The sequence below is a fragment of the Ceratotherium simum genome, chromosome 22 (genome assembly GCF_057802395.1).
Source record: "Ceratotherium simum simum isolate JZ-2026a chromosome 22, ASM5780239v1, whole genome shotgun sequence".
Lineage (NCBI taxonomy): Eukaryota > Metazoa > Chordata > Mammalia > Perissodactyla > Rhinocerotidae > Ceratotherium > Ceratotherium simum.
In genome coordinates this window covers 41,133,309-41,152,823 of record NC_141921.1, presented here as the reverse complement: position 1 = coordinate 41,152,823, position 19,515 = coordinate 41,133,309, and the positions used below count along the sequence as shown (strand labels likewise).

Genomic DNA, 19,515 nt, shown 5'->3' with positions numbered 1-19,515 from the left:
TCCCACCAGACACAGCGGGAGCTAGAAAGCGTTATCTTCCTGCATGCCCACGATGTGTGCCCACCAGGAAAGGGAGGGGCTTTGGAGAACAGGTAGAAATGTCTCAGCCTTGCCCACTGACACCTAGGGGGTGTCCCCACGTGCCAGGCTCATGCTAGATGCTTTACAGATGCTGGGGTCTTTGATGCACCTGACAACCCCAGGGGGGGCACTATTATTATTGTCCCCACCTTACAGATTTGGAAACCGAGGCTTAGAGAGTAAGTAACTTGCTCCTGATGAGAATGCTGGCCTTTGGCAGAGCCAGGATTCAAATCCAAGTCTTACTAACTCAGGGCTTTTCAACCTCGGCACTATTGACATATCGGACCAGATAACTCCATGGTGCGGAACCATCCTGTGCATTGTAGGATGTTTAGCAACACCCGGGCCTCTACCGACCAGACGCCAGTTCCAGCCCCTACCCCTCACCAAGTTGTGACAACCAAAAATGTCTGCAGACATTGCCAGATGTCTCCTGGGGGGTAAAATCCCTCCTGCTTGAGAAGCACTGCTCTGATCCCGGAATGCAGAGGCGGGAGAGACGGCAGTATTAAGCCCGTGGATGCGGGACTCGGTTGTTAGGGAAGATTGCAAACACTGACATGGATCTCTGACCTAGCCTGGAAAGGTAGTTGAGCTCTATTTTCCTGCTTTACAATGAGAAGGGCAAAGCCTGTTCATGCGTTCCTTCTCTCAATATACATTTGCTGGGCACCTGCTGAGTACCAAACCCTGATGTGGCCTCTGGGGACAAAGCAAGGAACACAAAAATTCCTGTCCTCACAGAGGATGCATTTGACAGATAAGAAAGGAACAAGTGGAGTATGTGGTGTCTCAGGCAATAATAAAGGCCATGAAGACAAAGGAAGCAGGTGGAGGGGTGGGGTGGGCGTAGGAACGCTGGTGGGGAGTTACGATTTTAAATAAGGTAGCCAAGGATGGCCTCACTGAGAAGGTGACATGAGCAGACACCTGCAGTAGGGGAGGGGTGGAGCCCAGCTGATGTCTGAGGGAAGAATGTTGTGCGGACAACAGCCAGTGCAAAGGCCCTGGGGCCTCCTTGGCAGGCTAAGGAACAGCAAGTGTGGCCAGAGCGGAATCAGGGGGTGGTGATGAGGTCAGAGGGCAGGTGGAAAGAATAGTGTGTGTGAGGTCCGTGGTGACTTATCCAAGGCTATTTCTAGTAGCAGTGCCAGGGTGTCAGCTAGAACTTCGGAGCTCCCATTTCCAGCTGGGTCAGGTTGCAACAGCCATTTTTTCCTCTGCATGGGCCTTGTCTAGAGCCCTCACCTGAGTCTGTGACTCACCTGGGCTAGGCCAATGCTTGCGGGAGTTGGAGAGGTGGGGAGGGCAGGCTGAGATATGTAAGTGGAGGTCATCTGCTGGCCCCAGACCATGTCCTAAATGGCCTGTGCCGAGCACAGCCTTCCCTCAGCCTCTTCCATGGTGGAAACAGCATGATGGCGGTCCCTCTCCCGCTGCTGGTCCTCCCCGTGGCAGCCTGCGCGTTCTTCGTGGGGGTCGGGCTGTGGGTGATCTGCAGCCACTTCCTCACTATCGACATCCCTGCGACCATCAGCCACCCGGTGAGACTGCGGGTCTTCCATTGCCTCTTCCAGATGCTGATGACATGGGTGAGTTTTGCATTTTATTTGTCCCTTCCTCCTGAGGGTTGAGGAGAGAGCTGGGAAAACACATACTAGAAGCTTCTAGCTGAATTAACGTTAATATCTTGGCGGTAGAGGCTGACAGTATATTCTCAAGCCCGAAAAATCCCTATGAGGGTCCCAGTGGTTCTCAACCTCTTCCCGGGGTTTCTCAAGCTGGACTGGGCTAATAGCCACAAAATTCAAAGAATTTCTTTCTCAGTTAACATGAAAAAAAGAAGGCCTGCCCCCTCCCTGCAGCCTGCCTCCTGTCTTACCTTCTTCACAGCACTCCTCACTCCGGGAAGCTGTGAAGACAGGGAGGAAGTTTCCTGAATTTTGGGCCCCTGTTGCTACCTATCTGCCAGCTGGAAGCAGCCAACAACAAAAGAAAGAGACACACAGCAAAAGAGTAAATTAGTACAGCTGAGCAAAACTACAGAATTTGACTTTAAATATGTATATATATTTTGTTGCTTTTGAGAGATGGAAAACTGTTTATGTGGTATAGTCAAATTCTGCTCATTGTTCCTGGTGCGTGTCATTTAATAAAACACCCGGAAATAGATCATGGTGAGAATCGTGTCGAGGTTGCCCACAAGGTTTTGCTATGCTTTTCCAGAGGGCTGACAGAAATAGAATATAGAAAATATGTTTCCTAAATCTTTCATACAATGAAAAGCGATTGCAAGCACCTGTTCTCGTGGGAAAGCCTTGATAGAGAAGAACCCAGGGGTCAAAGTTCTCTTACCTCCAGGGTCAGCTTTTATAGGATGTGATGATTCGGTCCTGTGGTTTCCCTGGCCTTGACTCTCATAGTCTACAGTCCACATTCCCAAATACAGTGACTCAGTTTCCTTACCTGCAACATGGGGAAAAATAATAGTCCCGACTTCGTAGCATCCTGAGAGGATGCATTGAGTTAAGCTCCGCGGAGTGTGAGTTACAACGCCTGGCACAGAGTCAGCCCTCCATGAATATTAGCCTTATTACTATTGTTCTTTCTACAGAGATGTGTTGTGCAACTATTATGCACCATCCACCAGTCCTACTCTGGGGATCAAGAATGGGTGAGAGGAAGTAGTGTCCCAGATAGAGTCCGCCTTCAAGGATCTCCGAGGCTCATGGCAGTGGGGTGAGGAGACAGCAATAAACAAGCAAACTCTCCAAATAAACCAATTCACAGAGTGGGAAGTGCTGTCAGCAGAGTGAGGCAGGACTGTAGGGTCCAGCAGGGCTTCTTAACCCGGGGTTCCCTGAACCCCCAAGGGTGACAGAATGCAAGGGGTCCACGAATTTGGATGGGGTCGAAATCACCCCATTCTCACTAACCTCCAATGCAAAGGTAGTATTTCCTTCCATTACGAATGAAGGAAACAAACAGCAGTAGTGACGGCAGAACCCGCGACCTTGTCACCAAGAGGAATCACAGATATTTTCAGAGCATAGTACAGCTATTGCAGATACTGTGAAAAATCACACATGTGTCTCATTCCTCTGAAATTATAGTAGTATCATACCAGCCACTAGATCTTGCTATTTAGTGTGCTGATAAGGAAGCACCTCTGTTATTGCATCACACATTTTCTTTACTATTTTGACAACTATATTTAAATAAAATTGCCTTCCTTTGTAATCCCAAGTATTTTATTGTACGTATTCAAAACATTCTGCGACAGTGTCCTCAGGCTTCACGAAAAGCCAAAATGGCCTTGGCATAGAAAAGGGTTAGGAACCACTGGGAAGAGAGAGCCCACTTTATTTGTTTACTTTTATTTTTTCTTATGCAAACTTTTGGACATATCTCAAAGGAGTCAGAATAGTATAGAGAAGCCCCCTGTACCCACCCTGCCACATCCAGGATTACCCACTCTTGGCCAGTCTTATTTCATCTGTGCCCTCATCTTTTCCCTTATTTCTATTTTCTTATAAAGCAGATCCCAGACATTGTATTATTTTATCCAAAAATATTTCAGTAGGGGGGCCGGCCCCATGGCTTAGCGGTTAAGTGAGCACGCTCCGCTGCTGGCGGCCCGGGTTCAGATCCCGAGCGCGCACGGACGCACCACTTCTCTGGCCATGCTGAGGCCACGTCCCACATACAGCAACTAGAAGGATGTGCAGCTATGACATACAACTATCTACTGGGGCTTTGGGGAAAAAAAAAGGAGGAGGATTGGCAATAGATGTTAGCTCAGAGCTGGTCTTCCTCAGCAAAAAGAGGAGGATTAGCATGGACGTTAGCTCAGGGCTGATCTTCCTCACACACACAAAAAAAATTTCAGTAGGTATCTCTAAAAGATAAGAACTGCCCCTCATCCCTTTTTTAAAAACATGCAGTTATCACGTCATAAAAAATGGCAACAAATGCTTGGGATGGCCATACTGGCTAGGGTGGTCGTGGAGGGCCTCACGGGGAAGAGACGTCATGTCCAGGCCAAGGTGGGAGGAGTTCCAGGTTAGAGGGACCCTCGAGGGGTGGCCAGAAGCCTGGTTTGTGGGGCTGGGGTGTCAGGTATCCAGGGAGAGAGGATTGAGAGGGGCCGGTGCTGGGAGAGCGTGGGCCTGGACAGGGGTGGACATTCTGCAGGTGTGTTGGGGGCACAGAGGGGGTCAAGTGGGGCTGTGGTCCAGCCCGCCCTCTGCCCCTCTGCGGAGGACACATGTGGCAGCAGGACTTGAGTGCAGCACACACTGAAACCCTTCCCACCGCGTTTTCTCTTCTCTCACCAACAGGGGACGATTTTAGAGAAACTGAGAATCTGTTCTATGCCCCAATTTGTCCGTTTCATGCATGACCTGCTGCCGCTAAGAAAGGATCCGGATGTTGTGGTCACGGACCTCCGCTACGGGACGATCGCTGTGAGGCTGTACCAGCCCAAGGCGTCCTCCTGCACCCTCAGGCCTGGCATCGTGTTCTACCATGGCGGCGGCGGCATCATAGGGAGCTTGAGTAAGAGCCCCCTTCTCGGCCCTCCCAGCCTTAGCACCACAGCCCCGAGCAGAGCCGGTGGACGCCCTTTCCAGCACGAGGCAGCACGCCCATTGTCTCCCGGGGCCCAGTAGCTGCTATCATGACCTGGGAGCAGGAGGGCGGTTAGTGGGTCCCAGATCACTCAGGAGGCAAAGATATGGAAGGCACTGATCTCTTTCTGGAAGTAAGGAGATATATATACACACACATATGTGCGTGTGTGTGTATGTGTGTTATCTGTGTATATGTGTATATATATATATATACATATGAAATTCACAAAACATAAAATTAACCATGTAAAGTGTACAATTCAGTGGCATTTAGTACATTCACAATGTTGTGCAACCACCACCTCCATTTAGTTGGGAATAAGGATTTTTTTTTTTAAGTGAAAATAACTAAAACACATCCTTTTGTTTCACATCAGCTATTGCCTGAGGCAAATTCTGGTACAGACAGACAGGAGGACCAGAAATTAGAGGAAAATGAATGAGAGAAAAAACTCAAGATTGAGACAATTTTATTATCTTAATTTTTCTCCCCTGCGACTTAGGGAGAAAAACACCTTTATAGTGCTTTCTAATCTGTGGAATGCCAGGGTCCCATTGCAGTAGGCTTTGAGAATAAGGGATTTAGTGCTACTGCGGTGTTGTTTGGTCTGCGTAATGAATATTACGCAGCCAATATTCATTAATATTAATACTTACGTGACAGGCACTGTGGAAGCCCTTTCCTTGCATTATCTTATTGAAACCCCCATCAGCCCTACTATTATTATTACCCTCATTGTACAGATGAGGAAATCAAGCCTCAGGGAGGTGAGGGGGCTGCCCCGCACCACTTCAGCTCAAGCTAAAAGGAGGCGAAGTCGGGATTTGAACTCAGGTCCGAATCCAGAGCTCACATCCTGGACCACTGCACTCTGTGGCCAAATAGCTTCTCAGATATTTTGAACGAACTGTAGGATCGATTGGTGGTGGTGTGGGCATCTTAGAGAAAGCTGTTCAGACAGTGTCACAGAGGAGAAATAGCGAGAAGGGTGAGAGGAAGGCTGCCCGACAGCCAGAAGAAAACCTGCAAAATCTACTTTGAATCCACTCCAGCGCTCTGTCCATCGTGGCGGTCAGTAAGCCAACAGCTGGCAAAGGAAGCCCACCTGCCTTCCTAGTGAGTGGTTAAAACCCTTTATTTTCTAGACACCCACCATGGCATATGCTGTCGTTTGTGCAAGAGGAGTGACTCAGTGGTTCTATCAGTCGGGTGAGTAAACGGGACCGGGGAGCCAGGAGTGCTGGAGTCACGGGGTGGGAGGGAGGAGTCAGTGGCAGGCGGGGACTTAGAGGGAAACCGGGAGCAGGGGACAGGCTGTGGGAAGCCAGCGATGGGGAGAGGAAGGGAGATGGACAGCAAGAGGCAGAGAACGGGCACTCCTTCCTGCCGGTGGCCCTCGGTATGTTTAAACGGGGCGTTTTTTGCCTTGCATCTTCTGGAAGCTGGAAGGGGAGTGGTCTTTGTGAAGCAGATCAGGGGCGGAGTTTCATAAGCGGAGCACTTCTGGACAGAATGCTCCTCGGGGAGAGGAACAGCCCTGCACATCCCGGACATAGCGCCTCCCTCCACTCGACACCCTGGATGCCTTGCGCCGTAACCAGGACTACCGCAAACACTGCCGCATCATTTCCATGGGCTCCCCAGAGGGAGGTCCACCTGCTGAGATCCACCAAAGGAAGCGAGAAACATTAAAAAGCCACTCTCTCCTAACTGATCTCAGAGAGTCACCCATCTAACGTGGATCTTCAAAGAGGGCTTGATGGACACAGAGCAGGAGAGACCTGAGGTGGCCCCTCCCGTGGCCTCCACATCAGGCAAACTGGTCGCAGAGGAGGAGCAGTCACTGTAGTGTGTGGCCTCATCCTCCTGCCCCGCTGCCTGACACATCGGCACACAGGGGTGGGGAGGTTCCTCCCGATTCAGCTTTTCCTGCAGTTTCATTGAAATGCACATGCCATAAAGGAATGTCAATTGCCAACATCTCTGTGGGGACACATTTTCCAGTTTTCTTATGGCACAACTAGTTCAGTAGAGTAAAAAATAGAGAATCAGTCCTGGCTGAGGGAGAGAGTCCTGGAGAAACGCCTCACTTTACAATTCTCAGCTCCAAAACCATTTCTGCAGTGGGATGGAAACCATGATCCAATTCTTGGCCACTAGACGCCTCACCGTTCTGGTTGTGCTGAACCAAGAGTTCCTCTGTAGAATATACCAGCAAATCTCTGCAAGAAAGTTATTTTATGAATCCAAGGTAGACAGGATTTTGGAGTTGAAAGCACTGCTGTCCCAGCATGAACCCGAGGTAGCTTAGAAGAGGGGGCAGCAGTAGAAATGGCTGGCAGAAGTTTTGTTAATCCCACAGAGTACTTCTTTTTCTTTATTTTTTTATTTGAGGACCAGCATTTAAAATGGTAAAATTTCTCATAAAACTCAATCTCAAAAGTTCAGGAAAAACGAGAAGTAAAACCAGTGCATCACTGAAGTAGTAATTAGTAAAAGTTCATTGTGCACACATCAAAAAGTTTGCAAACCGGGAGCAAGCAAAGGGAAACACGGAATGAGGCTCAGAGTTACATTGTTATAAAGCAGCTTACCTAGCGCAGAGGCCGTGACTGCTTGTTCTTCACAGGGACTGGTTACAATATTAGAGTTTTCTTAAATGAAACGGAATTGGTTAGTGGCAACCTCATATCAATTTTGGAGAGCAATTTAAATTTCGCTTGTGACTCTCAGAAGTGTAAGCAAGAAGTGACCCAGGTCGAGGTAGCCTCGTTTGTCTTGCAAAATAAGCTAAATTAAGCTTTGCTTGTATAGCTAAACTGGTTTTGTCTGCTCAGAGAATTTTCAAGTCTGGTCTCCGTTTGCGTTTGATTTTAACACCAGATTTCTGGAATGTCTCAGAAAAGGGGAAGGTCTAGCAACGCAAGGCTGGCGTGGCAGCAACCTGAACATGGAGCAATGGTCTCCAGTGGGCCTGGCTGATCTGGAGGCGGAAGCCCGTTTGTGATCTGTTGGCCCCTGGCGGTATTTAAGTTGACAAGATCCTCCCACAAAACCTGTGAGCATGGCAGGATTAATTAGAATCTGAAGGCAGGCAAGCCTGGAGTTTCTCACTAAAGAATCATAAAAACAGGGAACAGGTATGAGGCAGGTAGGTTCTGAAAGATGGGACTCCTGTTGATGATAGCTAAGTTGTTGACCAGTAGATGGATGACAGGGCTCTCGTGGTCGCAGCCTGTCCCCGAAATTGGCATTGAGACGGGGGAATGGCAGCTCCCACTTGCTGAGCCGATATGTCCGGCACTCAGGGCTTTGGGTCTATGACCTCATTTAAGCCTCATACCTTCACTGCACCTGCTCGGGATTCAGATGTTCAGGTGTTTTTGGCTTTGCTGGGGTAAGGAGTGTAGCCTGTGTTCTTTGATTCCTTTTCAGATACCGCAGGGTGCCCCATCATAAGTATCCAGTGCTGGTAAGAGACTGCATTGCGGCCACCATCCACTTCCTGAGGTCCTTGAAGATGTACAGTGTGGATCCAGCCCGGGTCGTGGTCTGTGGTGACAGTGCAGGAGGGGCAGCAGCAGCAATAGTTTGTCAGAAACTTGTGGACAGTCCCTATCTCCCCAAGATCCGAGCTCAGATCCTGATCTATGCTCCTCTCCAATCCCTGGACTTCCAAACCCCCTCCTACCAGCAGAACAAGAATGTCCCACCGCTCACTCTAAGTTTTGCCTTCCGCTGTTGGTGTGGTTACCTGGACATCAGCCCCTCCTGGAAAAGCACTGTCATGAAAGGTGCCCATTTGCCTGCTGAAGTCTGGGAAAAGTATAGAAAGTGGATAGGCGTGGAGAACATCCCGGAGAGGTTTAAGAGAGGCTGTCAGCTGATGCCCCGTGAGCCCATGAATGAGGATGCCTACCTGGAGACAAACATCACTCTGGATTTGATGAACTCGCCCCTGCTTGCAGAAGATGAAGTGGTGTCTCGCCTCCCCGAAGCTTGCATCGTGAGTTGTGAGCACGACATTCTCCGGGACCATTCGCTGCTCTACAAGAAGAGGCTGGAGGACTTGGGAGTCCCGGTGACTTGGCACCACATGGAGGATGGTTTTCACGGAGTGCTTAGCACCATTGACTTGGGCTGCTTGTACTTCCCCTGCTCCTCGAAGATTATGAATGCTGTGGTCCATTTTCTAAAGGGGCTGTGACCGTCTTTCCTGCCAGCTGCAGTTACAAGAGTGTGGGTTCTGCCATCATCTGGTTCCCCATGGGGCTCTCTGTTGTGGATGGAGGTGATGCTGAGTAGGGCTAGGGAGGATGTCGAGGTTGCTATCTCCTTCTTGTTCCAGGTTCTAGAATCATAGAATGCATGTTTCTGATGTCTAAAGGGAGACAGACTGGGTGCGGGGTGGGGGGGGGGTGCGGCGTGGGGAGAGTGAGGCTTTCTGGCCATGTTGACCATTGGGAAAACTTGAGCTGACAATCTTCAATGGCCATTCGCAAGAGTGAATGAGCACGTAAGCATTGCCCATGGCCTCCCTGAGGGAGAGTTCAGACTGCCCAGGCTAGTCCAGGCTGTGACCAATAGGAGTGTCTGCTTGGCTGGGCTTGGAATAACCCAGGGGCATCCTGTGCAATCTCATGGGCCTTTTCCAATCTGGCTAGAGTGCGGGGCTCTGATGTTCTAGACTGCTGGGTGGAGGTGAAGAAACTGGTTTCGCCTCCTCCTCTGGGTACAAGGTGACAATTTCCCTGCTGTTCCTCGGTGTCTGAGCTCAGAGTCTTGATTGCCAGGGCTGGAAGAGTTAGGACAGAATAGATAGGTTTTTCATGGAGGGTGGCATGCTCAACAGACCAGAGATGCCTGATTGGGGCTCTTAGGGTCAAAGTCAGGCTTCCAACCAAGGGCCTGGAAGCAAAGTAAGAAGGGTCAGAAGAGGGAAGTTGGGAGGAAGGTTGAGTCCCAAGTCAGAGACCCATGAAGACTGAGTCTGACCAAGCTCAGCTATGTCCATATTGGGAAACATAGGGAGGGCCAAAGTGACCGAAGACATGTTAGTGAGAACTCTTTCTGTTTTAAGACAAAGAATCAACTCAAATTGGCCTAAATCAGAAAGAAAATGTATTGGCTAATGTAGCTACAAATTCCAAGGATAAATCAGGCATAGTATGATCCAGGAACTCAAACAGGGCCACCAGCTGCTTTCCCATCTTTCCCCTCTTCTGTGCTCCTCTGTGCTGACTTCACCGTCACCTCTCCATCTGATGGCTCTGAGCAGCTCCGTGCTTATATTCCCTCAGAGTCAAGTCCATCACTATGCACTTGCCTCATTCTCAGCATTTCCAGCAGAAATCGCATTGTAACTTGATGGCTCTAGGGACTTTCTGAGTGGTGTGTCCAGTTGCCACGACCAAGGGCGTGGAATGTCCTGACTGACCAGGCCATGTCTCATGCCATCCTTGGAGTGGAGGGTGGCGTGGAGGGTGCTTGGACGGAGTGTGTAGGAGGGAGTGAGTACTTCCCTCACGCCAACGCTTACACTACTACAGTGGGCATCAATGCCTACTCTACTGGGTGGACGTCAGCACTTGCTCTAGTACAGAAGCCAAGTTGAATCCTGAGTCAAGGTACTTGGAAGTGGCAAGAGATGCAAAGGACCACTGGGCAAATTGACCACCTGCCCCCTAGGAATAAAAATTCCTGTGAAAGGCATGGCAGGCTCCCATGCTGGCCCCACCTGATCTTCAGGAGGGTCTGATCCTGGATGGCCAGCAGTTTTTATAGGCCAAGATCCAAGTCTACTGCACACAGGGCCCTGTGCACGCCTTTAACTTGCTTTCAATGGAATGTTCATGCTGAAACATGCGACAGAGAGGAATCCCATTGGGTGGCTTCTTAATCCATTCACAGCAGACCAGCAGGTGGCTTTGTTGGAGAAATAGAAACTGCTCAGTGAAAGCACCGAGTTTGGTGGCCACTCAGCTGTTGGGGAACACTGGAATCTGAGGAGCGTGGTCCCTTCTGAGACAGGCCTCTGAGTTGAGTCTAGGTAGGCTCCCCTCCTGGAGTGTGGCCTTTGGTGTTTCACCCTTGCCTCTGGAGATGGGTGGAGGGACACGACCTGACCTTCTGGAGAGTTGAGTGGTTGGCTCTTCCTCTGTGGAGTGGCAAGGAGTGGGTGAGCCACTGGAGGACCATGCCCAGTGGAGATGTGCAGGTTACACTTTAGGGGCTGGAAGCACGTCTGGTGGGTTTGTTTCCCAGGCTGCTTCCTTCTGCAGATTGTGGGAGAGAGAAAGCACTTTCACCCGCAATGGCTGATTGGGTTGATTTGGAGACCAAATGCCCCACTCCTCTCCTTTACTGCTTCATCGCTATCCTTCCTGCAACTCATTCATGAGGCTCAGGGAATGGAAAGGAATAGGAATGAGTGTTCACTGAGAGCCAACTACAGGCTAGGCACTGTACTGGGCCGTATAAATTTGCCACCTTGTGTGTTCTTCACGTGAATTCTACAAAGTGGGTATTCTTAAGCCCATTTTACAGATGAGGAAACTGAGGCCCAGAGAGATTAATAACAACACTCATTTCTTGTCTCTTTCCAGTCAGGCTCAGGGTCAGAGGATTAAACAGCTTGTCCAAGGCCACCTGGTTGGGCAGGTGCTGTGCATTGCAACCCTGGTCTGTCTGACAACAACCCCTTTCTGCCATGCCCTGTGGCCCAGTAGTCCAGAATTGCACCTCTTTTCTTTCCCACCATTCAGGATTAAAATGAAAGAGACGACTGAGCCATGTGACCTTATTTGAGTCATTGACATCCAGCGAGGTGCCACCTACTGTCCAGTTGATAGAATCAAGGATTTTTGCCATGTGGTTTTCTTTGCTGTCTTGACTGTAGCTTTCTCTAATTCTGGAGGACTTTGGAATGGGTAACTATAGGCCCCTCCAGGGATCACAGCTGAGGTGCCCAGCTAACACCACTCAGGGGAGATGGACACCCACGCACCTTTAAGCCCAGACACTGTGGGAATATTTTCTCAGTAAATTCCCAGGACTTCCCTGGAAAGATATACCAGTTAGCTCAGGGCAAATGCCATCTGGTAAAGGACAATGAGTTGCATCCCAAATTGCTTTCTTTGGTCAGTACGCAATTGAGGATGAAATCTTAGGGTGAAGTTGAAAAACTGGCAAAAGTAGTCTCTGCTGCCCATCACCTCACTTCCTTACAATGCCCCTCTCAGGGCACTCTTTACCCCTACCCAGGACCTCCCTGCTTTTCTGACCCCAAACCTTGTCTCCCTCTCCCCTTGCACTCTCTGCTCCAGAGTGATCACTTGCTCTCTCCTCTTATCCCTGGGCTGGTATAGGTTAGGCTCTGCTGCGATGACAGATGGCCCTACCATCACAGTGGCTCATGACAGCAAAGGCCTATTTCTTGCCCACATTACACGGCCCTCACAGGTCAGCTGCAGCTCTGTTCCACATGTGTCTACTCTGGGATCCAGGCCGATCGAGCAGCCTTTATTTGAAATATCTCCAGTCTCTCATGGCAGAGGGAGAAAGAACATGGCAAATCACATGCTGACTCCCCAAGCTTCTGCGCGGAAGTGATGCTCATCGTTTCTGCTCACCTTTCATTGGCCAGAGCAAGTCATATGGCCAAGCTTGACGCTGATGGGACAGAGAAGCATAATCCTCCCCACAGAGGGGCAGCAGGTCTTTTTGGACAGTATTAAAACAGCTCACCACACTCTCAATCACACTATTTCCATTTCCATTCTACCTTTTTAAAAATTAATTTTAAATTATATGTGATATACAAATATATTCTCCTTTTAAATAAAACCTTAAAATACTAGAGATAAGACTAAAGTCCCTCTTGACCGCCCTCTCTCAACTCCATTCCCTTTTATCTGGATGTATCCACCTTTATTTTCTATTTTTTTGGGGGCCGGGGGGTGGTCTTCCAATCCTTCAAAGCCTGTTTCTATGCCTATATGTATATATCTCCATAGATAATATAGAGTATTATTTTGTGGGATGACTTTGCCATATGTTGGTACATAAAAGATATTATTCTGTACATGTTGTGCTACTTCAGTTTTTTTTTTTTTTTTCACTCGACAATATATCTTAGAAATCTAGCCTAGTAAACTGTGTAGATTTATCTTACTCTTTTGAGCTACTGCATAGTGTTCCATGGTATGGTTATATTACAGTTCTTAGCCGTTCCCCACTGGTGGACACATTTGGTTTCTTTCCAGTCTTCCGTAGACAAACAAATCCGTGGTGAACATTTCTGCACATACCGCTTCTGCACATGTGATTCTCTGTGATTGATTCAGGAAGGAGGACAGGTGGCTGGGCACATTTTAAATGTTGACGGATGCAACCAAAATGCCTGTCCCTTTTTTTTTCCCAGCAGATCTCAGCTGGAAGGGAAATAGTCAGAATTACCCATCCCAAAAGCAATTGTAATCACCAAACTCAAAAGCAAAAAGAAAATTGATTGGCTTGACAATTGGTAGGGTGGGACCAAGTTGGCATGGCATGTCTGCATTACACAAGGAAAGTTCCTTAACTCAAATGAACCTCCACAAGGATCAGCTGAGTTGAGGAAGCTGCAATATTATTGGTTTGTTGCCTTTAGCATCCTTGCCTGCGTCTAACAAAGCAAAGGATGCCAGAGTCAGCAAATTGGTTTCTCATTTCACAGGATTGCCAAGGCTTAGAACAGCTTGGCCCCAACATTGCAACAGGTTGTCTTGCAAACTGCTGAACAAGGTTGAATCAGATAAGGCAGTGCCTGGGGTTCAATTTCAAAGCATATCTATTCATAAGAAAAACCCTCAAGGGTCTATCTCCAGTAGTGTGAAATAGCTCCCTGCCTATGTCTAAAGGACAGAAGAGTTTTAAGTTTAAGTGGAAGAGACACATTCTGGGTTTGTTGCTGCTGCATTCACAAGGCCCCTCCCAGGAGGCAGAGTGATGAAGGGTGTGTGGTCTGGAGCCAATCAGAGGCTCAGCCTTTACTGAACCTCCTAGTCCCTCAGTTTTCTTGCCTTGAAATGGGGATAATCTTATCTAGTGCACAGGGTTGTTCATGTAAAGCATGCTGAATTAATGTAAGTCGTGATTAGGTATTACTGTTCCTCAGACACGGTTACGGGGTGCTGTTCTTCACACTCAAGCAAAGCCCCTGGCGAGGACAAGAAGTCGCTTTTGCGTTCAGGAATCCTTATTCAAAGAGATTCTAGAATTTCTCTCTTTGCGATATTTCTGCCTCAGTTTCCCAAGTACACTCCTCCAATATAGGAAAAGGAATAGATTTTGTTGCTCAAATAAACTTGGCTTTGGAACAAAGGGAAGAGAGGATCAAACATTTATTGACCCCTTATATGTGTCAGGTATTTTACAAAGTGCTTTATAGGTGACATTTCATTGAATTTTCATAATCTGATGAAGTACATGATATTTGCTCCCCATTTATAGATTAGGAAATCAAGGTTGACTTTGGCCAGGTTCCTTGGCCTGGTAAGAGCTGGAAGTGGATGTTGAAGCTAAGTGTGTCTCAGTTCCAAGTCCACCACCCACCACCATTCGGTTCCTCCTACAACAACCCGAAGCTGATTGGTCATCTTTAAGAAGTGTTTCTAGGCCATGCTGGACCAGGAGGGGAGAAGTTAATTCATCATTCACCTCTCAGGTCTCATCTCAGGCACCACCTTCTCTGGAGAGCCCCCCTACGCCAAGCAGAGTGGGATCCTTCTCCTGCGAGCTTGGAGAGCATGCTGCGGCTCCTCTAGCACAGTACTGAGCACACAGGATTGTGCCTATGCAATGACTGAGGATGTCTACCCCTAAACTGGATTAAAGTGATCCTCAATTTCTAAAGTCCACAGGGGATTGGAAAAGCAAATGGTAATTATCTCAGGAGGAATACAATATCATCCTAGGCCTTACATTATTTTTGCAAATAATTTTTCAGATACCAGGCATGTGAGAAGAGAAGAGCTAGCAACAAGAATCCAGAAATAACAGTTAAAAAAAAAAAAAAGGAGCCACAGACTGTAAAATAGCTCTGCTCACTATGTCCAAGGAGATAAAATTGATATAAATATATTTATAAATATCTATAAATCTATAATATAATATATAACTGTATAGATTTATAAACTTGAAAATTTAGAAGATAAAAAGTAATCTGAAAATTCAGAAGGTAAAAAATTAAAAATTTTGAACTGTAAAAAGTGACATTATATATATACATGTATATATACACACACACGTATAAATCAAATAGAAATTTTAGAACTGAAAAATGCAACAAATCAAATAAAAAATTCAATGGATGAGTTTAACTTCACATTAGATGCACTTGAGAGAGGAGATGTGAACTGGAATATAGATCAGAGAAAATTATTCAGAATTAAGCACAAAGAGACAAAAGGATAAAAAATACAGAACAGAGGGCAGAAGGCAGTGAGGACTCAATGAGATGGTACAGCAAATGTGTAATGGTGTCCCAGAAAGAAAGGAGAAAGAAAAGAGGCAGCAGAAATATTTGAACATATAATGGTGGAGAATTTTCTAAAACGCTTGAAAGATTAGGTATTAAAAAGTATTTTTGTACTTTTTAATATTGTTTTATCTTTTCATAATTTTTAAATCTTTTGGGCAAAATTCCTAAAGTATAAAATAACTACACAGTAGAGGCAATCAGCAATGCCACACGGGCTCTTTGAAAAGACTAATAAAATTAATAAACTTCTGGTGAAACCAATAAAGAAAAAAAAAGAAAAAGCACAAATAGTAAATAGTAAGAATACCAAGGGACCTCAGTACAGATCCCAGAGAAATTAAAAAGATAATAAGAGGACATTATGAGCAACAGATGCCCCAACATGGAAAATTTAGATGCAATGTGTAAATTCCTAGTAAAAAAACAACTTATCAAACTGACACAAAAGGAAAGAGAGAATATGATTAGTTCTGTAACTTTTAAAAGATATTGAATCTAAAATGAAAAGCCTTCCAACAAATCAAAACAGAAATCTCCTGGCCCAGATCCCTTGACTTACTTAATATTCAAGGAAGAAACAACATTAATCTTACACAAACTGACTTGGAGAATATGAAAAGCAGGTGTGCTTTCTGTGAGTCTAACTTAGTCATAAAATTACACAAGGACAGTGGAAATGGAAATTACAGGCTATGAAAATCTCACTCATGGATATAGAGGCAAAAAAATTTCTAACAAATATTTAGCAAACTGAATCAGCAATATATAAAAAGGGCAACATATCATGACCGAGTTGGGTTTATTTTATAAATGGAAGATCAGGTTAATGTTGCAGAATTAATCAATATAATTTATCACATTAATAGATTCAATGAGAGAAACTGTGATTATCTTAATAGATACAAAAAATTAAACATTTATTTATGAAAAAAACTCTCAGCAAATTTAAAATAGAAGGAAACTTCTGCAGGAGATCAGAATTGGCTACCCCAAAATGTGTCTCTTTGGCTTGATTTTTTTTTTTTTTTGTGAGGAGATCAACCCTGTGCTAACATCTGCCAATCCTCCTCACTTTTTGCTGAGGAAGACTGGCCCTGGGCTAACATCCGTGCCCATCTTCCTCCACTTTATATGGGACGCCGCCACAGCATGGCTTGCCAAGCGGTGCATCGGTGAGTGCCCGGGATCCGAACCGGCAAACCCCGGGCCGCAGCAGCAGAGCGCGGGCACTTAACCACTTGCGCCACTGGGCTGGCCCCTGGCTTGATTATTTTTAAGAACAAAAGACTCTGAAAGAAATTTTGACCTCCCTGCCAACTGCCTAAAAGAATTTAAAATAGAAGGGCTCATTCCAGGAAGGAGCTAATACCATAAGATAACTGTAATGTAATGTAAAATGTGTCTCTCAGGTCACATTGTCTTGTAGTTGGCCCATTTACATTTCCATCTCCATGTAAATTGCCTTCCTCCCCCTTAAAGCCTCAAACCACTACCCCCAACATCCTCCTTTGTCTTTAGCTAAAGATGATATTTAAGCTGGCAGGTCAGTCATTTTGGTGAGTTACCCAGTTTTCCTGGGTTTCTCCCATGTATACATGTTCTAAAGCTTTGTTTGATTTTCTCCTGTTATTCTGTCTCATGACAATTTAATTCATAGGCCAACCAGAAGGACCTAGAGAGGGTAGAGGATTTGTCTTCCTCTCCTACAGTTTGGCGACAAGAATGGGATAAAACTTCACTGGCTGGACACTGCTCACTCCTGGACTACTGTGGCCGAGAGATCCTGGACCCCTGACAAGAGCTGGCAGGAGGTAAGATTTCTTCCCATGTCAGTCTCCTGGATCTCTGCCTGCAGGGTCCAATGGAAGTGAGAGTGGTGAGTTTTTTCTTTTTCTAAATTTAGATTAGCAGGAAAAAATATTGGTGAAGCTAGCTTCTTGGACTCAGCAACTATAGAATTCGATTGAGTACTCATTGGTTATTGATCCTTTTCCTCCCAGAAATAATCAGTATTTTTCCTTGTCTCTGCCTTGTTTGTTGTTTGTCATAAGATACAGGCATCTCTATGAGCCTGTTGTCTGGGAATATGCACATGAGGTGAAAGCTGTTGCTAAGGGCATCTTGAAAGCCAAAAAGGCTGCCAATTTGGTGTACATGGCTCTAGCAGTTAAGAGCCATTAGGGCACTCGCCACCTCAAGAATTCTCCCATGGAAGGATAAGTTGGGTCACAGAACAGGGTAGATGACACAGGTCCCCCTGGCAACTTCAAGAAAATGTCCGTGCAATGACAAGGTACTCTGTAAAGCACACACAGTCCCCAAGCCAGCGGAACATCCCCCCTAGGTGTTGTTCTGGCTCCAAGAGACCCAAAGCTTAGCTAAAGCTGTTCATGTGCAGATCAGATGAGGTTTTCTCTTTTGTCTTGTTCTATGTCTTGAGAGCTTGGCTTTGTGACCTTTCTGGTCTCTGCCATCTGGAGGTTGCATGTACTGGCATGCATCTTGGCAGCCAGTCATGTAGACTGGGGATCCAGGACACACTCTCTTTGTCCAGCTGTGTCAGCTCTCAGGGGAGTTCGTCATAAGGGATCTCAATTGCTTTCATAAGGAGCCTTTGTTGTCTCAACTTTCATTGCTTGTTGTGAAACGAAGCCATTTTCTTTCTTAGACTATTTTTGGGAGTGAACTTTCTGGATCTTGTGAGGGCTGCTTTTGCACTCTCTTTTGGGGATGCCTGTTGTGTCCATGGTTAAGCTGTAAAAGTCTTATTGGTATGAGTCGCTGCTAAGATCCTACTCATCAATGTGGCCAGACAATGGATTGCTAAAATTGGGAAAACTTCTAAATTAGAAAAAAAATATTTTTTTTTAAAGATTTTATTTATTTATTTTTTTCCCCCCAAAGCCCCAGTAGATAGTTGTACGTCATAGCTGCACATCCTTCTAGTTGCTGTATGTGGGACACGGCCTCAGCATGGCCGGAGAAGCAGTGCCTCGGTGCGCGCCCGGGATCCGAACCCGGGCCGCCAGCAGCGGAGCGCGTGCACTTAACTGCTAAGCCACGGGGCCGGCCCAGAAAAAAATTTTTTTGAGAGCTCTTGTCATAATTGTTTTATTGGTACCTGTGAAAGGCCAAATTGTATATACATATAGAAAAAGAGTTTGGTGTTACCCAGCAAAGTTGAAGAAACACACACCCTATGACCCAGCAATTCCACTCCTAGGTATATATCCTAGAGCAGAGGTTTCTGAAGTGTGATCCACAGACCCCTGGAGATCCCCCAACCACTTTCAGGGGGCCTGCGAGCTCAAAACTATTTTCTTAATAATACTGAGATATTATTTGCCCTCTTTCACAGTGTTGAAATTTGCACTGATGATGCAAAAGCAATGGTGGGTAAACCTGCTGGTTGCTGTGCGTGAATCAAGGCAGTGCCACTAAATGTATTAGTAGCTTTTGTATTCTGCACTGCCACACACTCGCAGTAAAAAAATGCTAGTTGCACTTAAAAGTGTCCTTGATGAAGAAGTGAAAATTATCAATTTTATTAAATCTTGACCTTTGAGCAGTTGTCTTTTTGACATGGTGTGTGATGAAATGGGAAGGGAGTGTGGTAAAGCTCTGCTGTTGGATACCCAAGGGTGATGGTTCTCTTGAGAAAGAGCACTGTGTGCCATTGTTTGAGTTGTGAGCAGCATTAGCTAAGCTTTTTAAAAAATGAAACACCATTTTTACTTGAAAGAACAAGTGGCAGACAAACCACGATTATTCAAATTAGAATATTTAGAAGACGTTTTCTTGAAAATGAATGAAGTCTGTCACTTCAAGGAAAACAACGGACAGTGGTTGTGCCAATGACAAAATTTTGAGCTTTCAAGCTAAAATTAGAATTTTGGAAAACTCGTATCTGCCTCTGTGAGCTCCACTTCCTAACACTTAAATTCTTCTCTGATGAGATCAGTAGTGATATTAGCAAATGTGATTTTTTTGATATTGTGTAATGAAATATGTGAACATTTGGAAGACGTGAACAACTCAGTATACTAATATTTTCCAAATGACCACTATAATGTTACAGAACCATCAATGGGCGACAGAGCTATTGAAAGAACAAGATCAATCTGTAGATTTTAATGTAGCAGAGCTCAAAGAGTTCACTGAATAGTTTCAGAGTCCACATTGCAACTAACCTTTAAGAAACTACCATTTGTTGAGTTTTGGTGTAGTATCAAAGAATATCCACAATTAGCTGCAAAGACTATTAAAATACTTCTCTG

General features: G+C 46.1%; 1 protein-coding gene across 1 annotated transcript; it reads left to right on the top strand.

The window, feature by feature from the left end:
• Positions 1–1,374: 1,374 nt before the first annotated feature.
• On the top strand, positions 1,375–9,171 carry LOC101397316 (arylacetamide deacetylase-like 3). The gene is made up of 4 exons (XM_004425601.3): positions 1,375–1,676; positions 4,425–4,641; positions 5,862–5,925; positions 8,152–9,171. Exons 1-4 carry the CDS (start codon positions 1,500–1,502, stop codon positions 8,921–8,923), a joined length of 1,230 nt encoding a protein of 409 aa, XP_004425658.1. The 5' UTR covers positions 1,375–1,499; the 3' UTR covers positions 8,924–9,171.
• The last annotated feature ends 10,344 nt before the right edge of the window (positions 9,172–19,515 follow it).